The sequence below is a fragment of the Entelurus aequoreus genome, linkage group LG08, assembly GCF_033978785.1.
Source record: "Entelurus aequoreus isolate RoL-2023_Sb linkage group LG08, RoL_Eaeq_v1.1, whole genome shotgun sequence".
Lineage (NCBI taxonomy): Eukaryota > Metazoa > Chordata > Actinopteri > Syngnathiformes > Syngnathidae > Entelurus > Entelurus aequoreus.
The window spans coordinates 53,221,773-53,247,835 of record NC_084738.1 but is presented as its reverse complement, the minus strand read 5'-3'; the positions used below and the strand labels follow the sequence as shown (position 1 = coordinate 53,247,835).

General features: G+C 39.8%; 1 protein-coding gene across 5 annotated transcripts in view; it reads left to right on the top strand.

Moving 5' to 3' along the window:
* kcnn2 (potassium calcium-activated channel subfamily N member 2) overlaps positions 1 to 26,063 on the top strand; it is a 218,714-nt gene that overhangs the window by 169,086 nt on the left and 23,565 nt on the right. For 4 of the 5 annotated variants that reach the window (XM_062056770.1, XM_062056769.1, XM_062056774.1 and 1 more), the window contains one exon: positions 23,047 to 23,116. The exons of the other annotated variant lie outside the window; for it this stretch is intronic. In XM_062056770.1, the coding sequence (XP_061912754.1) occupies positions 23,047 to 23,116 (70 nt within the window). The remainder of the gene's footprint in view (positions 1 to 23,046; positions 23,117 to 26,063) is intronic. 5 annotated transcript variants of the gene reach the window in all.

Genomic DNA, 26,063 nt, shown 5'->3' with positions numbered 1-26,063 from the left:
GAATTAGTTATTGTCATCTAACTAACATATACTGTAAATCAAGTATTGTCATCTGACTGACATATACTGGTACTCTAGATCAATAATTGCCATCTGACTGACATATACTGTAAATTCATTATTGTCATCTGACTGACATATACTGTAAATCAATTATTGTTATCTAACTGACATACTATACATCAATTATTCTCATCTTACTGACATATACTGTAAATCAATTATTGCCATCTGACTGACATTTACAATTATATACTGAAAATCAATCATTTTTGTATATGTCAATAAAATACAATCAATTATTTTTGTCATCTGACTGACATACACTGTAAATTCATTATTGTCATCAAACTGACATATACTGTAAATCAATTATGGTCATCTAATTGACATACTGTAAATCAATTATTGTCATCTGACTGACATATACTGTAAATTAATTATTGTCATGTTACTGACACATACTGTAAATTTATTATTGTCATGTTACTGACATAATAAAGTACTATCTATCTATCTATATACTGTAAATCACTTGTTGTCATCTGACCGACATACTGTAAGTCAATTATTGTCATCTGACTGACATTTACTGTAAATAAATTATTGTCATCTGACTGAAATATACTGTAAATCAATTATTGTCATCTGAATGACACATACTGTAAATCAATCATTGTTATCTAACTGACATATACTCTAAATCAATTGTTGTCATCTGACTGACATTTACTGTAAATCAATTATTGTCATCTGACTGACATATACTGTAAATCAATTATTGTATCTGAATGACACATACTGTAAATCAATTATTTTTATCTAACTGACATATACTGTAAATCAATTATTGTCATCTAACTGACTTATACTGTAAATACATTTTTGTTATCTTACTGACACATACTGTCAATCAATTATTGTTATCTTACTGACATATACTGTAAATCAATTATTGTCATCTGACTGACATATACTGTGAATCAGTTATTGTCATCTAACTGACATATACTGTAAATCAATTATTGTCATCTGACTGACATATACTCTAGATCAAAAATTGTCATCTGACTGACATATACTGTAAATTCATTATAGAATAGAAAGTACTTTATTGATCCCTAGGGGAAATTCAGCACCACAGTTCACTCACAATAGACAATAATAATAATAAATAATATAATATATATAACATATTATTTATAATATATGAATAATATAAATATATTCTACATATATTCTACATTTAAGTGCAGTCAAGGAACATGTGCATTATACAGTCTGGTGGCTGGCGGTATGAAGGACCTCCTGTGTCGTTCCGTGTTGCATTTTGGGAGTCTGAGCCTTCCACTGAACGTGCTCATTCTCTCTGCGATGTCCGAGTGTAGTGGGTGGGAGGTGTTGTCCATAATGGCTAGGAGTTTTGCTAGACTTCTCCTCTCTGACACCACCGCCAGAGAGTCTATCTCCACTCCCACCACGTTACTGGCCTTCTTTACGAACTTGTCCAGTCTGTTTGCGTCCCTCGCTCTCAGCCCGCTGACCCAGCAGGCCACGGCGTACAAGAATGCGCCCGCCACCACCGACTCATAGAACATCTTCAACATCGTTGTACAGACGTTGAAGGATCCTAGCCTCTTGAGGAAGTAGAGGCGGCTCTGTCCCTTCTTGTAGAGTGCCTCAGCGTGTTTTGTCCCATTCAGCTTGTTGTCCATGTGTACTCTGAGGTATTTATAATCCTCAACCATGTCCACATCGACCCCCCGGATGGAAACAGGGGTCGCCGAAGTACTCCTCCTCCTTCCCAGGTCCACAACCAGCTCCTTGGTCTTTGTCACATTGAGCTGGAGGTGGTTCTTTCCACACCATGTGACAAAGTCCTCCACCAGTGCCCTGTATTCCTCATCATCACCATCCTCAGTACACCCCACTATTGCAGAGTCATCAGAAAACTTCTGAAGGTGGCAGGACTCTGAGTGATAGTGGAAATCAGTGGTGTAGATGGTGAAGAGGAAGGGGGAGAGAACTGTGCCCTGCGGGGCCCCGGTGTTGCTGACCAGCCTGTCAGACGCACAGTCCTGCAGTCGCACGTACTGTGGTCTGTCAGTCAGGTAATCAACAACCCAGGACACCAAGGGGGCCTCCACCTGCATCGTCTCCAACTTCACACCCAGTAGTCCAGGCCGTATGGTATTGAAATCACTGGAGAAGTCAAAAAACATGACCCTCATACTGCTCGCAGGCTTGTATAGGTGTGTGTGGGCTCGGTTCAGCAGGTAGATGACTGCGTCCTCCACTCTGGTAGGCGAATTGGAGTGGGTCCAGGTGGGGCTTGACTGTAGGGCGGAGTTGTTCCAGGACCAACCTCTCCATTTATACACGCTGGAGGATGTTGCCCGCGCAGCATCCCTCTCTGCCCCTGTTCCCGCGACATCTCCTCCCGCCTCCGCGCCTTTGTCCGCGGTCCCTGCCCGAGCCGGGGGGGGGGGGGGGGGGGGGGGTCCAGCACGGGGCGAGCAAGCGACAAGCATGGACCCCCGAGCGACTGAGCGCCCCGGTGCTGCAATTCGGGACTCTCCCGGAAAAATCGGGAGGTGTTGGCAAGTATGCCCCCAGGACGCCTGATGTTGATGTCATGAGCACGGTCCTGAGCAAAGACCAGGTTCACTTTGATGCCCTGGAGGGCAACTTGGAAAGAGCCTTCACCAGGTTGTATGCCAGGCTGGACGACCTTAGCCCGAGACTGGCTTCCGAACCCTTGGCTAGCCATAGTGCCACGCCCGTCCCGGTACCAAGAGGCACTACTCAAGACCAGGAGCCCAAGATTGCTAGCCCGAGGCCATTCAAGGGCGATTTTGAACTCTGTATAGGGTTTTTGGTGCAATGTGACCTATTCCTCCGATGGGGCAAAGATCACTTTTATTTTTGCCTTACTCTCCAGACCGGCACTCAAATGGGCTACTGCGGCCGTGGACAGGACCGTGGGCCTGGGCACCGACTACGCTGCTTTCCGGACCGAGTTTCCGGCAGTTTTCGACCACCCTAAGGATGGGGGGATGAAGCAGGGCGCCTGCACACCATCCAGCAGGGATCTCGCTCTGCGGCTGCTTACACCCTCGAGTTCCGCACTATTGCGGTGGTCAGTGAATGACAGGGCTCTCCAGAGCACTTTTCGTCAGGGACTTTCGGAGGAGATCAAGGACGGTAGAGCCCTCATCGATTTGGCGCTCATGTACGACCAGAGACTGTTGTAACGGGCTACCGAGAGAGCCTTTGGAGGTCCCCGACAGCTCAAGCCTGTCCTACCTTCCAGACCTATGGGGAACCACCCTCACCGTTGCCTGGAATGATGAGAGATGGGAGAACACGTATGGCGACGGGAGAGGAGGTATAGGGGATCCTGGTGAGCCACACGTCGCTTTCCCAAGAACAGAGGAACCTGGGTATTCTATTTCCCGTTACGTTGGCTTAGAACACCAGGACGGTGCGAGTGGAGACTTATTTGGACTCCGGTGCAGATGAAAGTCTGATGGACTATGAGTTTGCCCAGCAGAACGGAATTCCGTTGGTGTTGGTATGGACCTTCCTGCTCAAGCCCTGCATGGGTGTCCGTAGGGACCCATCAGACATCGCATGGAGCCCCTGTCACTCATGCTGTCGGGAAACCATGTGGAGACCATTTGTTTCTGGGTGCTAGAAGCTCCCGTTGCCCCGGTGGTACTCGAAAGATGAAACAACATGACCCACAATGGGGTCTCGGGCAAGATCATGGTGAGGAGCACCCCATACCACGCAAACTGTCTCAAATCCGCCTCATCTCCTATCAGCCGACCCAGACCCAGTATCCATCAGGCTGATCTGGCCCTGATACCTAAATGATACCATGACCTCGCCAAGGTTTTCAGCAAGGAATGCGCTCAATCCTTGCCTCTCCACAGATCTTATGACTGCTCTATCAAGCTGCTCCCCGACGCCACGCTGCCTTCCAGTCGCCTATACAACCTGTCACTTCCCGAGAAGGAGGCCATGAGGGACTACATTACGGAGTCACTGGCTTCAGGAATCATCACCCCGTCTAAATCTCCAGCGGCGGATGGATTATTTTTTTGTGGCCAGGAAGGATGGGTCATTGAGGCCCTGTATTGACTATCGCCACCTCAACAACATAACGGTCAAAATTAAGTACCCTCTGCCTCTGCTTAACTCCTCTTTTGAGCTGCTGGCCCCCGCAACCATATTCACCAAGTTGGACCTCCGTAACGCCTACCACCTGGTCCGGATCAAGAAGGGTGATGAGTGGAAAACGGAATTCAACACGCATCTGGGACATTATAAATATAGGGTCATGCCCTTGGATTTTACCAACACCCCAGCCGTATTTCAAACTCTGGTAAACGACATCCTCCGCGACATGTTGGACCAATTCGTCATGGTCTATTTGGACGACATCCTGTTTTTTTCACGCAACCCGCAGGAGCACCAGTAGCGCGTCCGTCTCGTCCTACAGCGACTGCTGGGGAATCGGCTCTTCGTCAAGGCGAAGTGTTGCTTTCACGCATCTTCGGTGGAGTTTTTGGGGCAACAACCTTCCACCAGGCCGGAACTAAGGAAGTTCCTGGGGTTTGCTGGCTTCTACCGTCGCTTTTTCCGCGACTTCAGCTGGATTGCCGCACCACTTAACGCCCTCACTTCTACCAATACGCCTTTCCTTTGGACCCCTGAGGCCAGCAGAGCATTCAAGGGACTCAAGAAGAGCTTTATCTCTGCTCCGGTCCTCGTCCACCCATACTGGGAATGTCCCTTTTTGGTAGAGGTGGATGCATCTGTTTCCGGGATAGGAGCCATCCTTTCACAACGTGCAAAGATTGACAGTCTTATTCATCCATGTGCCTTCTTCTCCAGGCGTCTCTACGGCTGAGCGGAACTACGATGCCGGAAACAGAGAGTTATTGGCAGTCCACGAGGCACTGGTTAAAAGGAGCTAAGCACCTGTTCCAGATCCTGACAGACCACAGCAACCTTCTCGCCATCCGCTCAGCCCGGAGATTGAACAACCGCCAGGCAAGATGGCAAGAGTTTTTTTTGCGCTTTGATTATGTGCTGTCTTACAGACCAGGCTCTAAGAACCTTAAGGCGGATGCCCTGTCCAGAGTGCACATAGAGGAGACCACCTGCCCGTCAGTGCCCGAACCCATCCTTCCTCCTGCTCCTATTATTGGGATGGTATCGTGGAAGGTGGAGGACCTTGTCAGAAACGCTCTTCGCTCCAATCGAGGCCCTGGGGTGGACCTCCCAGCAAGTTGTTTGTCCACCGCGAACTTCGATTCAGGGTCCTGAATTGGGCGCACTCTAGTTTGTTCTCCTGCCAACCGGGATTTCAACAAACCCAATCCTTCATTCGAAGACGTATTTGATGGCCATCCATGGCTTCGGACACACGGGAGTTCATTGCTGCCTGTACCATTTGTGTCCGCAGCAAACCCTCACACCGACCTCCTGCTGGTCTCCTACGCCCTCTGCCGATTCCTGCCCGTCCTTTGTCACACATTGCCTTGGACTTTGTCACGGGATTCCCGGTCTCCCGAAGTAACCATACCGTACTGACTATCGTTGACCGTTTTTCCAAGGCAGCTCACTTCATCCCACTTCGCAAACTTCCTTCCTCCACTGAGACGGCTGACCTCCTCACCCTGCATGTCATCAAGCAGCATGGGATTCTATGGACATCGTTTCTGACCGATGCCCTCAATTTACCTCAAAGGTATGGAGAGCTTTCTGCAAGGGGATCGGGGTCTCGGTCAGCTTTACATCCGGATACCACCCACAGAGCAACGGGCAGGCCGAACGGGCCAACCAGAGTCTGGAGCCCAAATCGTGGAGCAAATGTATTCCTTGGGTGGAGTACTCGTACAACGCAATGAAGAGCTCCGCCACCAGTATGTCTCCATTTGAGTGCTCATTGGGATATCAACCCCCTACGTTTCCTCAGCAGGAACGGGAGATCGCTGTCCCATCCACGAGGGCCCACATCAAGAGGTGTCAGAGATTGTGGAGAGCCGCCCAGGCGGCACTAGTAAGAGCTTCTGAAAGGATGTGCCGTAGCGCCAACAGACGCCGCATCCCGGCTCCATCTTATCAGCATGTGATGTTGCTCGCTAAATACCTCAGCCTTCAGGTACCTTCCAAGAAGTTAGCCCTTCGTTTTGTTGGACCTTATCCCATTGTTTCTGTCATCAACCCGGCATCTGTGAAATTGGCTCTCCCACCCTCGGTCAAGCAGTTGTTCATGTATCCCAGATCAAACCGGTGGCGGAGAGCGCTCTGTCCCCTTCTACCTCTGCCCCCCCACACCTCCCTCCTAGGTTCTTGGATAATGGCGACCCGGTGTGGACGGTTAAGGAGATCCTTAGGGTCCGTCGACAAGGTACCTGGTTGACTGGGAGGGATATGGACCAGAGGACAGGTCTTGGGTGCCGGCCTCCTACTTTGCCGATCCCTCTCTTCTCGAGGATTTCTACCGTGCCAACCCAGATGCTCCTTGGCGCTCGTCAGGTGCCTCGCCTAAGGGGCGGGTACTGTCACGGCGCGGGCTCGAACCAGCTTTTCATCTGCAGCAAGTTCTGCCAGCACCTCCTTTGGCAGCACGCCCACGCACCGGCAAAGCTGCAAGCAATCTACAATCCGCACACCTGGGACTAATCATGACGAGCAGTATAAAGACCAGCGGACCCGAGGAGCCTACGCCAGAACGTAGTTCACTCTCCGTAGTAAGCATCCTGTCTCTGGCTTCTCTCCCGCGTACTTGCTCTCCTTGTTACTACCTTGTTCCCGTGTCTCATGTCCTTTGTGCTCCCCGGGATCGAGCTGTGTGCCTCGACTCCTCTCTGGATTCTGGACTGCCTCCCTCGATCCTCGACCCCTGCTTGGACACGGACCTCCTTGCTTCTCTCCAGCCCCCGACCGCTGGACTGACGAAGGATTCATCCAACATGCACTTACAACAAACCCTGGTAACATTTACATTGTTAATTCTACACATCGTTTTGCACCAAACACTTAGAGTAGCATACACCTCCCCCACACTTATCAAAGGTTTAAATAAACCTGTTGACCTGATCCTGGTTGTGGTGTCGTCTCCTTCCCCCACCGTACGTAACACTAACTGGCATACAATGCTCAATGACCTTGTGGTTAGAGTGTCCGCCCTGAGCATCGGTAGGTCGTGAGTTCAAACCCTGGCCGAGTCATACCAAAGACTATAAAAATGGGACCCATTACCTCCCTGCGTGGTACTCAGCATCAAGGGTTGGAATTGGTGGTTAAATCAACAAATGATTCCCGGGCGTGGCCACTGCTGCTGCTCACTGCTCCCCTGTGGGGATGGGTCAAATGCAGAGGATAATTTCACCACACCGAGTGTGTGTGTGACAATCATTGGCACTTTAACTTTTAACTTTAACTTTATATACTGTAAATCAGTTATTATCATCTGACTGATGTAAATCAATTATTGTCATCTAACTGACATATACTGTAAATCCATTATTGTCATCTGACTGACATACTGTAAATTAATTATTTTCATCTGACATATACTGTTAATCAGTTATTGTCATCTGACATATACTGTAAATCAAATATTGTCATCTGACTGACATACTGTACATCAATTATTGTCACCTCACTGACACACAATTATATACTGAAAATCAATTATTTTTGGATATTTCAATGATATACAATCAATTATTTTTGTCTTTTAACTGACATATACCTTAAATCAATATTGTCATCTAACTGACATATGCTGTAAATCAATTATTGTCATCTAATTGACATACTGTATAACAATTACTGTCATCTGACTAACATATACTGTAAATCAATTATTGTCATCTAACTGGCATAAACTGTAAATCAATTATTGTCATCTGACTGACATATACTCCATCTTCTTCCGCTTATCCGAGGTCGGGTTGCGGGGGCAGTAGCCTAAGCAGGGAAGCCCAGACTTCCCTCTCCCCAGCCACTTCGTCCAGCTCTTCCCGGGGGATCCCGAGGAGTTTCCAGGCCAGCTGGGAGAGATAGTCTTCCCAACGTGTCTTGGGTCTTCCCCGTGGCCTCCTACCGGTCGGACGTGCCCTTAACACCTCCCTAGGGAGGCGTTCGGGTGGCATCCTGACCAGATGCCCGAACCACCTCATCTGGCTCCTCTCGATGTGGAGGAGCAGCGGCTTTACTTTGAGCTCCTCCCGGATGACAGAGCTTCTCACCTTATCTCTAAGGGAGAGCCCCGCCACCCGGCGGAGGAAGCTCATTTCGGCCGCTTGTACCCGTGATCTTGTCCTTTCGGTCATAACCCAAAGCTCATGACCATAGGTGAGGATAGGAACGTAGATCGACCGGTAAATTGAGAGCTTTGCCTTCCGGCTCAGCTCCTTCTTCACCACAACGGATCGATACAGCGTCCGCATTACTGAGGACACCGCACCGATCCGCCTGTCGATCTCACGATGCACTCTTCCCTCACTCGTGAACAAGACTCCAAGGTACTTGAACTCCTCCACTTGGGGCAAGATCTCCTCCCCAACCCGGAGATGGCACTCCACCCTTGTCCGGGCGAGAACCATAGACTCGGACTTGGAGGTGCTGATTCCCATCCCAGTCGCTTCACACTCAGCTGCGAACCGATCCAGTGAGAGCTGAAGATCTTGGCCAGATGAAGCCATCAGGACCACATCATCTGCAAAAAGCAGAGACCTAATCCTGCAGCCACCAAACCAGATACCCTCAACGCCCTGACTGCGCCTAGAAATTCTGTCCATAAAAGCTATGAACAGAATCAGTGACAAAGGGCAGGCTTGGCGGAGTCCAACCCTCACTGGAAACGGGTCCGACATACTGCCGGCAATGCGGACCAAGCTCTGACACTGATCATACAGGGAGCGGACTGCCACAATCAGACAGTCCGATACCCCATACTCTCTGAGCACTCCCCACAGGACTTCTCCAAGTCCACAAAGCACATGTAGAGTGGTTGGGCAAACTCAAGGACCATGCCGAGGGCCCTGACATATACTGTAAATCAATTATTGTCATTTGACTGACATATACTGTAAATCATTTATTGTCATCTGACTGACATATTCTGTAAATCAATTATTCTCATCTGACTGACATATACTGTAAATCAATTATTTTCATCTGACATATACTGTTAATCAATTATTGTCATCTGACATGTACTGTAAATCAAATATTGTCATCTGACTGACATACTGTACATCAATTATTGTCACCTCACTGACATACACAATTATATACTGAAAATCTATTATTTTTGTATATTTCAATAATATACAATACATTTTTGTCATTTAACTGACATATACTGTAAATCAATTATTGTCATCTAACTGACATATACTGTAAATCAATTATTGTTGTCTAACTAACATACTGTATAACAATTATTGTCATCTGACTAACATACTGTAAATCAATTATTGTCATCTAACTGGCATAAACTGTAAATCAATTATTGTCATCTGATTGACATATACTGTAAATCAATTATTGTCATCTAACTGGCATAAACTGTAAATCAATTATTGTCATCTGATTGACATATACTGTAAATCAATTATTGTCATTTGAATGACATATACTGTAAATCAATTATTGTCATCTGATTGAAATATACTGTAAATCAATTATTGTCATCTAACTGGCATAAACGTAAATCAATTATTGTCATCTGATTGACATATACTGTAAATCAATTATTGTCATCTAACCGACATATAATGTAAACCAATTCTTGTCATTTAACTGACATATACTGTAAATCAATTATTGTTATCTAACTGACATATACTGAAATCTAATTATGGCCATCTGACTGACATGTACTTCTGATTCTGATATTGATATATTGTAAATCAATTATTGTCATCTCACTGACATATACTGTAATTCAATTAATGTCATCTAACTGACATAAACTGTAAATCAATTATTGTCTTTTGACTGACATACTGTAAATCAATTATTGTAATTTAACTGCCCTATAGTGTAAATCAATTCTTGTCATCTGAATGACATATACTGTACTGTAATCAATGTTTTGTCATCAAACTGACATATATTGTAAATCAATTATTGTCATCTGACTGACATATACTGTAAATCAATTAGTGTCATCTGACATATACTGTAAATCATATATCGTCATCTAACTGACTTATACTGTAAATCATTTATTGTCATCTGACTGACATATACTGTAAACCAATTATTTGACATCCACTGTAAATCAATTATTGTCATTTAACTGACATATACTGTAAATTAATTATTGTCATCTGACTGACATACACTATATTGCCAAAAGTATTTGGCCACCTGCCTTTACTCACATATGAACTTGAAGTGCCATCCCATGGAATTATCCAAAATGTTTTGGTATCCTGGAGCATTCAAAGTTCCTTTCACTGGAACTGAGGGGACAAGCCCAAATCTTGAAAGATCAACGCCACACCATAATTCCTCCTCCACCAAATTTCACACTCGGCACAATGCAGTCCGAAATGTAGCGTTTTCTTGGCAACCTCCAAACCCAGACTAGTCCATCAGATTGCCAGATGGAAAAGCGTGATTCATCAGTCCAGAGAAGGTGTCTCCACTGCTCTATAGTCCATTGGCCACGTGCTTTACACCACTGCATCCGACGCTTTGCATTGGACTTGGTGATGTATGTCTTAGATACAGCTGCTCGGCCATGGAAACCCATTCCATGAAGCTCTCTGCGTACTGTACGTGGGCTATTTGGAAGGTCACATGAAGTTTGGAGCTCTCTAGCAACTGACTGTGCAGAAAGTCTTTGCACTATGCGCTTCAGCATCCGTTGAACCCTCTCTGTCAGTTTACGTGGCCTACCACTTGGTGGCTGACTTGCTGTTGTTCCCAAACTCTTCACTTTTCTTATAATAAAGTTGACTTTGGAATATTTAGTAGCAGGGCAATTTCACGACTGGATTTGTTGCACAGGTGGCATCCTATGACAGTTCCACGCTGGAAATCACTGAGAGCGGCCCATTCTTTCACAAATGTTTGTAGAAACAGTCTCCATGCCTGAGTGCTTGATTTTATACACCGGGCCAAGCGAATAGGACAGCTTGTTCTCATTATTTGGATGGGTGGCCAAATACTTTTGGCAATATAGTGTATGTACTGTATACTGTCTGACATAGTACCTCATACTACCTGTTTTTGCAATACTTTGTGACATGTAAATAGTACTGACATAGTACCTCATAGTCCCTGTATTTGCAATACTTTGTGACATGTAAATAGTACTGACATAGTACCTGTTTTTGCAATACTTTGTGACATGTAAGTAATACTGACATAGTACCTCATAGTACCTGTGTTTGCAATACTTTGTGACGTGTTAATAATACCGACATAGTACCTCATAGTACCTGTGTTCATAATACCTTTTGACATGTAAATAATACTGACATAGTACCTCATACTACCTGTGTTTGCAATACATTGTGACATGTAAATAGTACTAAAATACTACTTCAGAGTATCTGCTTTTGCAATACTTTGTGACATGTAAATAGTACTGACATGGTACCTCATAATACCTGCTTTTGCAATATGTTGTGACATGCAAATAGTACTGACATGGTATTTCATAGTATCTGTGTTTGCAATACTTTGTGACATGTTAATATAACTGACATAGTACCATTGTTTTCATCTAAATGTGTCTTTCTGGTGTTGCAATATTTAATTTTTTCATCTAAATGTGTCCTTCTGATGTTGTAATAATTTATTTTTCATCTAAATGTGATGTTGCAATAATTAATTTTTCATCTAAATGTGTCCTTCTGATGTTGTAATAATTAATTTTTCATCTAAATGTGATGTTGCAATAATTAATTTTTCATCTATATGTATCCTGATGTTGTAATAATTAATGTGTTGCAAATGGGTCCATCTGATGTTGCAATAGTTCATTTTTCCTGTAAATGTCCTTCTGATGTTGCTATAATTCATGTTTTCATCTAAATGTGTCTTTCTCGTGTTGCAATAATTCATGTTTTCATCTAAATTTGTCTTTCTCATGTTGCAATAATTCATGTTTTCATCTAAATGTGTCCTTCTGATGTTGCAATAATTCATTTTTTTCATCTAATGTTGTCTTTCTCATGTTGCAATAATTCATGTTTTCATCAAAATGTGTCCTTCTGATGTTACAATAATTAATGTTTTCATCTAAATGTGTCTTTTTCATGTTGCAATAATTAATTTTTTCATCAAATGTGTCTTTTTCATGTTGCGATAATTCATGTTTTATCTAAATGGGTCCATCTGATGTTGCAATAATTCATGTTTTCATCTAAATGTGTCCTTCTGATGTTGCAATAATTATTTTGTTCATCAAAATGTGTCCTTCTGCTGTTGCAATAATTTATTTTTTCATCTAAATGTGTCTTTCTGATGTTGCAATAATTATTTTGTTCATCAATATGTGTCCTTCTGCTGTTGCAATAATTTATTTTTTCATCTAAATGTGTCTTTCTGATGTTGCAATAATTCATGTCTTCATCTAAATGTGTCTTTCTCGTGTTACAATAATTAATGTTTTCATCTAAATTTGTCTTTCTCATGTTGCAATAATTCATGTTTTCATCTAAATGTGTCTTTCTGATGTTGCAATAATTAATTTTTTTCATCTAATTTTGTCTTTCTCATGTTGCAATAAATCATGTTTTCATCTAAATTTGTCCTTTTGACATTGCAATAATTAATTTTTTCATGTAAATGTATCTGTCTGATGTTGCAATAATACATTTTTTCATCTAATTTTGTCTTTCTCATGTTGCAATAATTCATGTTTTCATCAAAATGTGTCCTTCTAATGTTACAATAATTAATGTTTTCATCTAAGTGTGTCTTTGTCATGTTGCTATAATTAATTTTTTCATCAAAATGTGTCTTTCTCATGTTGCAATAATTCATGTTTTATCTAAATGGGTCCCTCTGATGCAATAATTCATGTTTTCATCTAAATGTGTCCTTCTGATGTTGCAATAATTATTTTGTTCATCAAAATGTGTCCTTCTGATGTTGCAATAATTATTTTTTTCATTGAAATGTGTCTTTCTGATGTTGCAATAATTATTTTGTTCATCTAAATGTGTCCTTCTCATGTTGCAATAATTCATTTTTCATCGAAATGTGTCCTTCTGATGTTGCAATAGTTCATTTTTCATTTAAATGTCCTTCTGATGTTGCTAAAATTCATGTTTCCATCTAAATGTGTCTTTCTCGTGTTGCAATATAATGTTTTCATCTAAATGTGTCTTTCTCATGTTGCAATAATTCATGTTTTCATCTAAATGTGTCCTTCTGATGTTGCAATAATTCATTTTTTTCATATAATTTTGTCTTTCTCATGTTGCAATAAATCATGTTTTCATCTAAATGTGTCCTTTTGACATTGCAATAATTAATTTTTTCATGTAAATGTATCTTTCTGATGTTGCAATAATACATTTTTTCATCTAATTTTGTCTTTCTCATGTTGCAATAATTCATGTTTTCATCAAAATGTGTCCTTCTGATGTTACAATAATTCATGTTTTCATCTAAATGTGTCTTTCTCATGTTGCAATAATTAATTTTTTCATCAAATGTGTCTTTCTCATGTTGCAATAATTCATGTTTTATCTACATGGGTCCCTCTGATGTTGTGCAATAATTAATTTTTTCATCTAAATGTGTCTTTCTGATGTTGCAATAATTATTTTGTTCATCTAAATGTGTCCTTCTCGTGTTGCAATAATTGATTTTTCATCTAAATGTGTCCTTCTGATGTTGCAATAGTTAATTTTTCATGTAAATGTCCTTCTGATGTTGCTATAATTCATGTTTTCATCTAAATGTGTCTTTCTCGTGTTGCAATAATTCATGTTTTCATCTACATTTGTCTTTCTCATGTTGCAATAATTCATGTTTTCATGTAAATGTATCTTTCTGATGTTGCAATAATACATTTTTTCATCTAATTTTGTCTTTCTCATGTTGCAATAATTCATGTTTTCATCAAAATGTGTCCTTCTGATGTTACAATAATTCATGTTTTCATCTAAATGTGTATTTCTCATGTTGCAATAATTAATTTTTTCATCAAACGTGTCTTTCTCATGTTGCAATAATTCATGTTTTATCTACATGGGTCCCTCTGATGTTGTGCAATAATTAATTTTTTCATCTAAATGTGTCTTTCTGATGTTGCAATAATTATTTTGTTCATCTAAATGTGTCCTTCTCATGTTGCAATAATTCATTTTCCATCTAAATGTGTCCTTCTGATGTTGCAATAGTTAATTTTTCATGTAAATGTCCTTCTGATGTTGCTATAATTCATGTTTTCATCTAAATGTGTCTTTCTCGTGTTGGAATAATTCATGTTTTCATCTACATTTGTCTTTCTCATGTTGCAATAATTCATGTTTTCATGTAAATGTATCTTTCTGATGTTGCAATAATACATTTTTTCATCTAATTTTGTCTTTCTCATGTTGCAATAATTCAAGTTTTTATCAAAATGTGTCCTTCTAATGTTACAATAATTCATGTTGTCATCTAAATGTGTCTTTCTCATGTTGCAATAATTAATTTTTTCATCAAATGTGTCTTTCTCATGTTGCAATAATTCATGTTTCATCTAAATGTGTGCTGTAATGTCGCAATAATTCATTTTTTTATCTAAATGGGTCCCTCTGATGTTGCAATAATTAATGTTTTTATCTAAATGTGTCCCTTTGATGTTGCAATTATTCATGTTTTCTTCTTAAATGTGTCTTTTTCATGTTGCAAAAATTAATTTTTTCATCTAAATGTGTCCTTCTGATGTTGCAATATTCATGCTTTCATATAAATGTGTCTTTTTCATGTTGCAATAATTCATTTTTTCATCTAAATGTGTCCTTCTGATGTTGCAATATTCATGCTTTCATATAAATGCGTCATTCTGATGTTGCAAGATTTCATTTTTTCATCTAAATGTGTCCTTCTGATGTTGCAATAATTCATGTTTTTATCTAAATGTGTCCTTTTGATGTTGCAATAATTCATGTTTTCATCTAAATGTGTCCTGATGTTGCAATAATTCATGTTTTCATCAAAAGGTGTCTTTCTCATGTTGCAATCATAATTTTTTTCATCTAAATGTGTCTTTGTCATGTTGCAATAATTAATGTTTTCATCTAAATTTGTCTTTCTCATGTTGCAATAATTCATGTTTTCATCTAAATGTGTCTTTCTCATGTTGCAATAATTCATGTTTTCATCTAAATGCGTCTCTCTCATGTTGCAATAATTCATTAATGTCCTTTCTTTTCCTGCGTGTTGTGGACAATGCAATAGAGCTCGGAAGTAAGTGTTCGCCTCACTTTGGACTTGTTATGTGCATGTTTTTAGTCTGGCTCCCCTCCATTTGATAAGTGAAATTCATGCCTGTGCTGACCACCTAGGCATATAAGACAAATATAAGACACACATGATGTATGATCAACCACCATGGCGTATAAGACACATATGATTCATGCCTGTGCTGACCACCAGGGTGTATAAGACACATATACGACACACATGATGTATGATCAACCACCATGGCATATAAGACACATATAAGACACACATGATGTATGATCAAATCCCACAGGTGGAGTGAATTTCAATTATCAGTGATGGAGGGTCTTCTTCTTTCCATCCGTGCATGGGCGTAATGACAATTGGATCTTTAATCAGAAAGCGCTGATTAAACTTGCTTTCATGGACCAAAGGATGACGACTTGAGCTCCAAACTATTGCAACCTTTTCACCTGCTCCTTTTGTGTGTTTCGTTGAACAGCTTGGTCACCTGGATCAGGTCTTGAGGTCATCTTTGGGTGTGTGGAACCATTGTTTGGCCTCTTCCTGCATTTGCAGCCTCATTATTCCCTCCATTCCTCGCTAACTTCACACCTCCTTTCACGCCGCCAATAGCAGCCAGCAGGCAACCTCTTTGAGCTGCGACATTTCACACACAGTTCATGTACAGTATGTGTGTAAATAAACATATAGTACATGTAAAGTATGTGTGTAAATAAACACACAGTACATGTACAGTATGTGTGTAAATCAACATATTGTACATGTAGAATGTGTAAATAAACACACAGTACATGTAGTGTGTGTGTAAATAAACATGAAGTACATGTACAGTGCGTGTGTAAATAAACATATAGTACATGTACAGTATGTGTGTAAATAAACATATAGTACATGTAGTGTGTGTGTAACTAAACATATAATACATGTAGTGTGTAAGCATACAGTATATGTAAAGTGTGTGTGTAAATAAACAGTGCATATAGTGTGCGTGTGTGTAAATAAACATATATTACATGTAGTATGTGTGTAAATAAACATATAGTACATGTACAAACCCCGTTTCCATAGGAGTTGGTAAATTGTGTTAGATGTAAATACAAACGGAATACAATGATTTGCAAATCATTTTTTAACCCATATTCAGTTGAATATGCTACAAAGACAACATATTTGATGTTCAAACTGATAAACATTTTTTTAGTGTGCAAATAATCATTAACTTTAGAATTTGATGCCAGCAACACGTGACAAAGTAGTTCGGAAAGGTAGCAATAAATACTGATAAAGTTGAGGAATGCTCATCAAACACTTATTTGGAACATACCACAGGTGTGCAGGCTAATTGGGAACAGGTGGGTGCCATGATTGGGTACAAAAACAGCTTCCCAAAAAATGCTCAGTCTTTCACAAGAAAGGATGGGGCGAGGTACACCCCTTTGTCCACAACTGTGTGAGCAAATAGTCAAACAGTTTAAGAACAACGTTTCTCAAAGTGCAATTGCAAGAAATTTAGGGATTTCAACATCTACGGTCCATAATATCATCAAAAGGTTCAGAGAATCTGGAGAAATCACTCCACGTAAGCGGCATGGCCGGAAACCAACATTGAATGACCTTGACCTTCGATCCCTCAGACGGCACTGTATCAAAAACCGACATCAATCTCTAAAGGATATCACCACATGGGCTCAGGAACACTTCAGAAAACCACTGTCACTAAATACAGTTCGTTGCTACATCTGTAAGTGCAAGTTAAAGCTCTACTATGCAAAGCGAAAGCCATTTATCAACAACATCCAGAAACGCCGCCGGCTTCTCTGGGCCTGAGATCATCTAAGATGGACTCATGCAAAGTGGAAAAGTGTTCTGTGGTCTGACGAGTCCACATTTCAAATTGTTTTTGGAAATATTCGACATTGTGTCATCCGGACCAAAGGGGAAGCGAAACATCCAGACTGTTATCGACGCAAAGTTCAAAAGTGAGCATCTGTGATGGTATGGGGGTGCATTAGTGCCCAAGGCATGGGTAACTTACACATCTGTGAAGTCACCATTAATGCTGAAAGGTACATACAGGTTTTGGAACAACATGTGCTGCCATCGAAGCGTCATCTTTTTCATGGACGCCCCTGCTTTTTTCAGCAAGACAATGCCAAGCCACAGTCAGCATGTGTTACAACAGCGTGGCTTCGTAAAAAAAGAGTGCGGGTACATTCCTGGCCCGCCTGCAGTCCAGACCTGTCTCCCATCGAAAATGTGTGGCGCATTATGAAGCGTAAAATACGACAGCGGAGTTGAACGACTGAAGCTCTACATAAAACAAGAATGGGAAAGAATTCCACTTTCAAAGCTTCAACAATTAGTTTCCTCAGTTCCCAATCGTTTATTGAGTGTTGTTAAAAGAAAAGGTGATGTAACACAGTGGTGAACATGCCCTTTCCCAACTACTTTGGCACGTGTTGCAGCCATGAAATTCTAAGTTAATTATTATTTGCAAAAAAATATTAAATTTATGAGTTTGAACATCAAATATCTTGTCTTTGTAGTACATTCAATTGAGTATGGGTTGAAAATGATTTTCAAATTATTCTATTCCGTTTATATTTAAATCTAACACAATTTCCCAACTCATATGGAAACGGGGTTTGTAAAGTATGTGTATATAAACATACACTACATGTAGTATGTGTGTAAATAAACATATAGTACATGTAGTGTGTGTGTGTGTGTGTTTAAAACATAGAGTACATGTAGTGTGTGTGTAAATAAACATCGTGTAGTTTGTGTGTGTAAATAAACCTACAGTACATGTAGTATGTGTGTAAATAAACAAAGTGCATGTACAGTATGTGTGTAAATAAACATATAGTACATGTAAAGTATGTGTGTAAATAAACATAAAGTACATGTTTGTGTTCGTCATGTTCATCATGTACATGTTCGTCATGTTCATAATGTTCCTCATGTTGATCATGTACATGTTCATCATGTTCATGTTTTGTCATGTTCATTATGTACATGTTCATCATGTATATCATATACATGTTCTTCATGTCCGTTATGTTCATCATGTTCATGTTCAATATGTCCGTAATGTTCAAATTGTCCGTCATGTTCAATATGTTCACCATGTTCGTCATGTTCATCTTGTCCATCATGTTCATCATGTACCTCATGTTCCTCATGCTCAATATGTTCAATATGTCCGTCATGTTCAATATTTTCGTCAAGTTCATCATGTTAATTATGTTCCTCATGTTTGTCATGTTCATCATGTACATGTACATTATGTTCATTATGTTATTCATATTCGTCATATTCATCATGTTCCTCATGTCCAATATGTTCGTCATATTCATCATGTTCAATTTGTTAGTCATATTCATCATGTTCCTCATGCTCATCATGTTCTTCATGTACATAATGTTCGTCATGTTCATTATGTTCCTCATATCCGTCATATTCATCATGTTTGTCATGTTCATCATGTTCAATATGTTCAATATGTCTGTCATGTTCAATATGTCTGTCATGTTCAATATGTTCATCATTCACCATGCACATTTTCATCATGTTTGTAATATTCATCGTGTACATGTTCATCATGTTCAACATGTTCATGTTCATCATGTTACTCATGTTCATCATGTACATGTTCGTCATGTTCATCATTTTCATGTTCATAATGTACATGTTTATCATGTTCATCATGTTCATCATGTCATCATGTTCGTCATGTTCATCATGTTCCTCATATTCGTCATGTTCTTCATGTTTATGTTTGTCATGTTCATCATGTTCATGTCCGTCATGTTCATCATGTACATGTTCACCATATTCCTGTTCATCATGTTCATCATGTACATGTTCTTCATGTTCATCATGTTTGTCATGTTCATCAGGTACATGTTCTTCATGTTTGTCATTTGCATCATGTTCGTCATGTTCATCACGTTTGTCATGTTCATCATGTTCATCATGTACGTGTTCTTCTTGTTCGTCATGTGTATAATGTTCTTCATGTTCATCATGTATATGTTCATCATGTTCACCATTTACATGTTCTTCATGTTCGTCATGTTCATCATGTTTGTCCTGTTCATCATGTTTGTCATGTTGATCCTGTACATGTTGATCATGTACATGTTGATCATGTTTATCATGCACATGTTCATCATGTACATGTTATTCATGTTCGTCATGTTTATCATGTATATGTTCATCATGTTCATCATGTACATAGTCATCATGTACATGTTCTTCATGTTCGTCATGTTCATCATGTTTGTCATGTTCATAATGTTTCTCATGTTAATCATGTTCATGTTCATGATCAAGTTTGTTATATTCATCATGTACATGTTTATCTTTTTCATGTTTGTCATGTTCATCAGGTACATTATGTTAATGTCTGTCATGTTCATCATGTACATACTCATCATGTACATGTTCTTCATGTTCATCATTTTCATAATCTTCATCATATTCATGTTCGTTATGTTCATCATGTACATATTCATCATGTACATGTTCTTCATGTTCGTCAAGTCCATGTTCATCATGTTCATGTGCATCATCTCCATCATGTACATGTTCAGCATGTTCATGTTAGTCATGTTCATCATGTTCATCATGTCCATGTTCTTCATGTTCATCATGTACAGGTTCTTCATGTTCATGTTCGTCCTTCACATCATGTACATGTCCGTCATGTTCGTCATGTTCATCATGTTCCTCATATTCGTCATGTTCTTCATGTTTATGTTTGTCATGTTCATCATGTTCATGTTCGTCATGTTCATCATGTACATGTTAATTATGTACATGTTCTTCATCTTCATCATGTTTGTCATGTTCATCATGTACATGTTGAACATGTTCATGTTTGTTATGTTCATCATGTACATGTTCTTCATGTTTGTCATGTTCATCATGTACATGTTCTTCATGTTCGTCATGTGTATAATGTTCGTCAACATGTGTATGTTCATCATGTTCATGTTCGTCATGTTCCCCATTTACATGTTCTTCATGTTCCTCATGTTCATCATGTTTGTCTTGTTCATCATGTGTGTCATGTTGATCATGGACATGTTGATCATGTTCATCATGCACATGTTCATCATGTACATGTTATTCATGTTTGTCTTGTTTATCATGTATATGTTCATCATGTTCATATTCGTCATGTTCATCATGTACATAGTCATCATGTACATGTTTTTCATGTTCGTCATGTTCATCATGTTAGTCATGTTCCTGTTTGTCATGTTCATCATGTACAGGTTCATCATGTATATGTTCATCATGTTCATGTTCGTCATGTTCATCATGTACATAGTCATCATGTACATGTTTTTCATGTTCGTCATGTTCATCATGTTTGTCATGTTCATCATGTTCCTCATGTTAATCATGTTTCCCATGTTCATGTTCATCATTATTCATCATGTACATGTTTATCATGTACATGTTCTTCATGTTCGTCATGTTCATCATGTACATGTTCATCATGAACTGTTCGTCATGTTCGTGTTCATCATGTACATGTTCATCATGTTCATATTTCATTATCTTCATCATGTACATGTTCATCATGTTCATGTTAGTCATGTTCATCATGTTCATGTTTGTCATGTTCATCATGTACAGGTTCATCATGTTTATGTTCGTCCTTCACATCTGTTCATGTTCGTCGTGTTCATCGTGTTCATCATGTTCATGTTCATCATGTTCTTCATGTTTGTCTCGTTCATCATGTACATGTTCATCATGTTCGTCATGTTCATCATGCACATGTTCATCATGTACATGTTATTCATGTTCGTCATGTTTATCATGTATATGTTCATCATGTTCATCATGTACATAGTCATCATGTACATGTTCTTCATGTTCGTCATGTTCATCATGTTCATGTTTGTCATCATGTACATCATGTTCATCTTGTTCATCATGTTCTTCATGTTCATCATGTTCAGTATGTTTATCATGTTCAATATGTACTTGTTCGTCATGTTCATCATGTTCATGTTCTTCATAGTCTTCATGTTCATGTTCTTCATGTGCGTCATGTTCATCATGTTCATGTTCATCATGTTCATCGTGTTCATGTTCATCGTGTTCATGTTCATCATGTTCTTCATGGTCGCCATGTTCATCATTTTCATGTTTGTCATGTGCTTCATGGTCGCCATGTTCGTCATGTTCATGTTCGTCATGTTCATCATTAAAAATGTTACATACTAAAATAAAATGGTTGTCAGTAATAGGACTTCAATACCATTACATGTTCATGTCTCTGATTAAAAATGTTTACACACCAAAATAAAATGGTTGTCAGTAATAGGACTTCAATACGATGACATGTCTTATTAAAAATGTTACATACCAAAATAAAATGGTTGTCAGGAATAGGACTTAAATACGTTGACATGTTCATGTCTCTGATTAAAAATGTTACATGCCAAAATAAAATGGTTTTCAGTAATAGGACTTAAATACAATGACATCTTCATTTCTAATTAAAAATGTTACATTCCAAAAAAAATGGTTGTCAGTAATAAGACTTCAATACGATTACATTTTCATGTCTCTGATTAAAAATGTTACATACCAAAATAAAATGGTTGTCAGTAATAAGACTTCAATACGATTACATTTTCATGTCTCTGATTAAAAATGTTACATACCAAAATAAAATGGTTGTCAGTAATAGGACTTCAATACGATGACATGTTCATGTCTGATTAAAAGCGTTACATACCAAAATAAAATGGTTGAATAGGACATCAATATGATGACATGTTCATGTATGATTAAAAATGTTACATACCAAAAGTAATAGGTAAGTAATAGGACTTCAACACGATGACATGTTCATGTCTGATTAAAAATGTTACATATCAAAATAAAATGGTTGTCAGGATAGTGACTTCAATATGATGACATGTTCATGTCTCCGATTAAAAATGTTACATACCAAAATAAAATGGTTGTCAGTATAATGAATTCAATAAGATGACATGTTAATGTCTCTAATTAAAAATGTTACATACCAAAATAAAATGGTTATCAATAATAGGACCTCAATAGGGTGACATGTTCATGTCTCTGATTGAAAATGTTACACACCAAAATAAAATGGTTGTCAATAATAGTATTTCATAATGATGAAATGTTCATTTCTGTGATTAAAAATGTTACATACGGTACCAAAATAAAATGGTTGACTTCAATACGATGACATGTTCATGTCTCTGATTAAAAATGTTACATACCAAAATAAAATGGTTGTCAATATTAGGATTTCATGATGATGAAATGTTTATTTCTCTGATTAAAAATGTTACATACCAAAATAAAATGGTTGACTTCAATACGATGACATGTTCATGTCTCTGATCTGGTCTTTGTTTTCACGTGCATGCAGCACTAAGCCAACTTCGTGACCCTTCCCTCGCATCTCTGCACATCCTCGGGCATGTCCAGGACAGCGTGTGTGTGCGTGTGTGTGTCTGTGTGTCCGTGTGTGTGTGTGTGTGCACCCAGCTAAAACATTCACTGGCCTGTGGATGGTCTTGTGTTCAGATTGAGAAGTGTTAAAATGGAGCAACGCAAGCTGAATGACCAAGCAAACTCACTAGTGGACCTCGCCAAGGTAAGCCATGGACCCTCACACCTCTCTGCGGCTTCTCTTTTTCTTCTTCTTCTTCTCCTTCTTTTTCTTCTCTTCTTCCTCCTCCTTCTGCTTCTTCTTCTTCTCCTTCTTCTTCTTCTCCTTGTTCTTCTCCTTATTTTTATTTTTATTTTTCTTCTCTTCCTCTTCCTCCTTTTTTCTTCTTCTTTTTCTTCTCTTCCTCCTCCTCCTCCTCCTCCTTCTTCTTCATCTTCTCTTCTTCTCCATCTTCTTTTTCTTTTTTTTCCTTCCCATTCTTCTTCTTTTTTTTCTTCTTCTTCTTCTTCTCTTCCTCCTCCTCCTTCTTATTCTTCTTCTCCTCCTTCCTCTTCTCATTATTTTTCTCTTTCTCCTTCCTGTTCATCTTCTTCTCCTTCTCCTCCTCCTTGTTCTTCTTCTCTTCCTCCTCCTTCCTTTTCTCATTCTTCTTTGTCTTCTTCTCCTTCTTTTTCTTCTTCTTCTCCTTCCTTTTCTCCTTCTTGTCTTATTGCTCGAATGCTGCTTCAAAGTCTACAGGTGTCAAATGAACAGACATGGTTTCACACACACTCGCCTCTTCCTGTGTGTGTGCCGGCTGTACTCTGGCAACGTGTGTCTCTGATAAGCCAAAGACAAGTTTAAAGGAAGCAGGCCAAGGTGACAGCAGAACCAGGAACCGGGGATGACACTCTGGGTTCTGAGGAGGAACATTTGGCAAAGTTTAATGCGACAACAAGAGCTGAGGGACTATTAGACGCCGCTTTGGAAAAGATGGCTTCTGCACTCAGGCGGTTAGCTCTTTGCCTCAGTGTTGAAGAGTTGTTGTAAGTGTTGTTGTAAGAGTTATAGTAAGAGTTGTTGTAAGAGTTATAGTAAGAGTTGTTGTAAGTGTTGTTGTAAGAGTTATAGTAAGAGTTGTTGTAAAGTTGTAGACGTCATCATCATGGCGCCGATGAAGGCTGCCTCGGTGCTCTCGTGCGCTCTGTTTTGGTTTTTTTTGTGCATAAATTGTGTGTCCGGGTGCTCTTACACCCGTGAAGAGCTACTGAACATCAGATCCATCATCCCTATGGACTAGTTACCAGTCATGTTAACGTCAGCTGCGGATTTGGTCCATTCTGTGATCAAAAGAGGGAGACCGCACCGAAGAGGGAAGCGTGCGGGCGCTCTTGTCCGTCTTCGCGGACGGGGATTACGCACGCCTCTACCATCAATCAATCAATCAATCAATCAATCAATCAATGTTTATTTATATAGCCCTAAATCACAAGTGTCTCAAAGGGCTGTACAAGCCACAACGACATCCTCGGTACAGAGCCCACATACGGGCAAGGAAAAACGTGTTGGTCAGCTTTAGGGGCATGTAGAGTTGAGTGTCATCAGCATAACAGTGAAAGCTAACACCGTACTTGCGTATGATGTCACCCAGCGGCAGCATGTAAATACTAAAGAGTGCAGGGCCAAGAACCGAACCCTGGGGAACTCCGCACGTTACCTTGACATAGTCCGAGGTCACATTGTTATGGGAGACGCACTGCATCCTGTCAGTAAGATAAGAGTTAAACCAAGACAAGGCTAAGTCTGACATACCAATACGTGTTTTGATACGCTCTAATAAAATATTATGATCGACGGTATCGAAAGCGGCGCTAAGATCAAGAAGCAGCAACATAGATGACGCATCAGAATCCATCGTTAGCAATAGATCATTAGTCATTTTTGCGAGGGCTGTCTCCGTAGAGTGATTTGCCCTGAAACCGGATTGAAAAGGTTCACAGAGATTGTTAGTCACTAAGTGTTCATTTAGCTGCTGTGCAACAATTTTTTTGAGAATTTTGGAAATAAACGGAAGGTGGGAGACCGGTCGGTAGTTTACCATGAGGTCAGGATCGAGGTTAGGTCTTTTGAGCAGAGGATGAATAACCGCTTTTTTGAATGCTAGGGGAACAGTGCCGGAGGAAAGTGATACGTTTATAATATTTAACACTGATGGACCTAATAATACAAACAGTTCCTTGATAAGTTTCCCAGGAAGTGGGTCAAGTAAACATGTTGTTTGTTTTATCCCACTTACACACTGTAATAATTCCTCTAATGTTATTTCATCAAAAATAGAGAGACTATTTTGGAGGGCAGTGTCCGTCGTATATACCAGGGGTCGGCAACCCAAAATGTTGAAAGAGCCATATTGGACCAAAAATACAAAAAAAAATCTGTCTGGAGCCGCAAAAAATTAAAAGCCATATTACATGTGTCATGAGATATAAATTTAATTAAGATGACTTAAAGGAAACTAAATGAGCTCAAATATAGCTACAAATGAGGCATAATGATGCAATATGTACATATCGCTAGCCTAAATAGCATGTTAGCATCGATTTGCTTGCAGGCATGCAGTGACCAAATATGTCTGATTAGCACTCCACACAAGTCAATAACATCAACAAAACTCACCTTTGTGCACTCATGCACAACGTTAAAAGTGTGGTGGACAAAATGAGACAGAAAAAGTGGCATAAAACACGTCCTAGAAAGTCGGAGAAATGTATACATGTAAAGAAACTATACGGTGAGTTCAAGGACCGCCAAAATAAGTAGGACAAAACGGCGCTCGCCAAATACTCGAATGAGTGAAGCATATTTAACATAAACAGTGTGATTTATAACAATTAGGGAGGTTTGTGTCATGTTTGTCCTCCTACAGAAACCATACTAAAACAAAAAAATAGATTTTTTTCCCCCTCATCTTTTTCCATTCTTCATACATTTTTGAAAAATCTCCAGAGAGCCACTAGGGCGGCGCTAAAGAGCCGCATGCGGCTCTAGAGCCGCGGGTTGCCGACCCCCGGTATATACAGTCGTATTTGTGTTAATAGAACCCAGTTGTAGCTGGGATGCGTTGTCTTTAATCTCCTTTCTAATGAGTTCAATTTTCTTATTAAAGAAATTC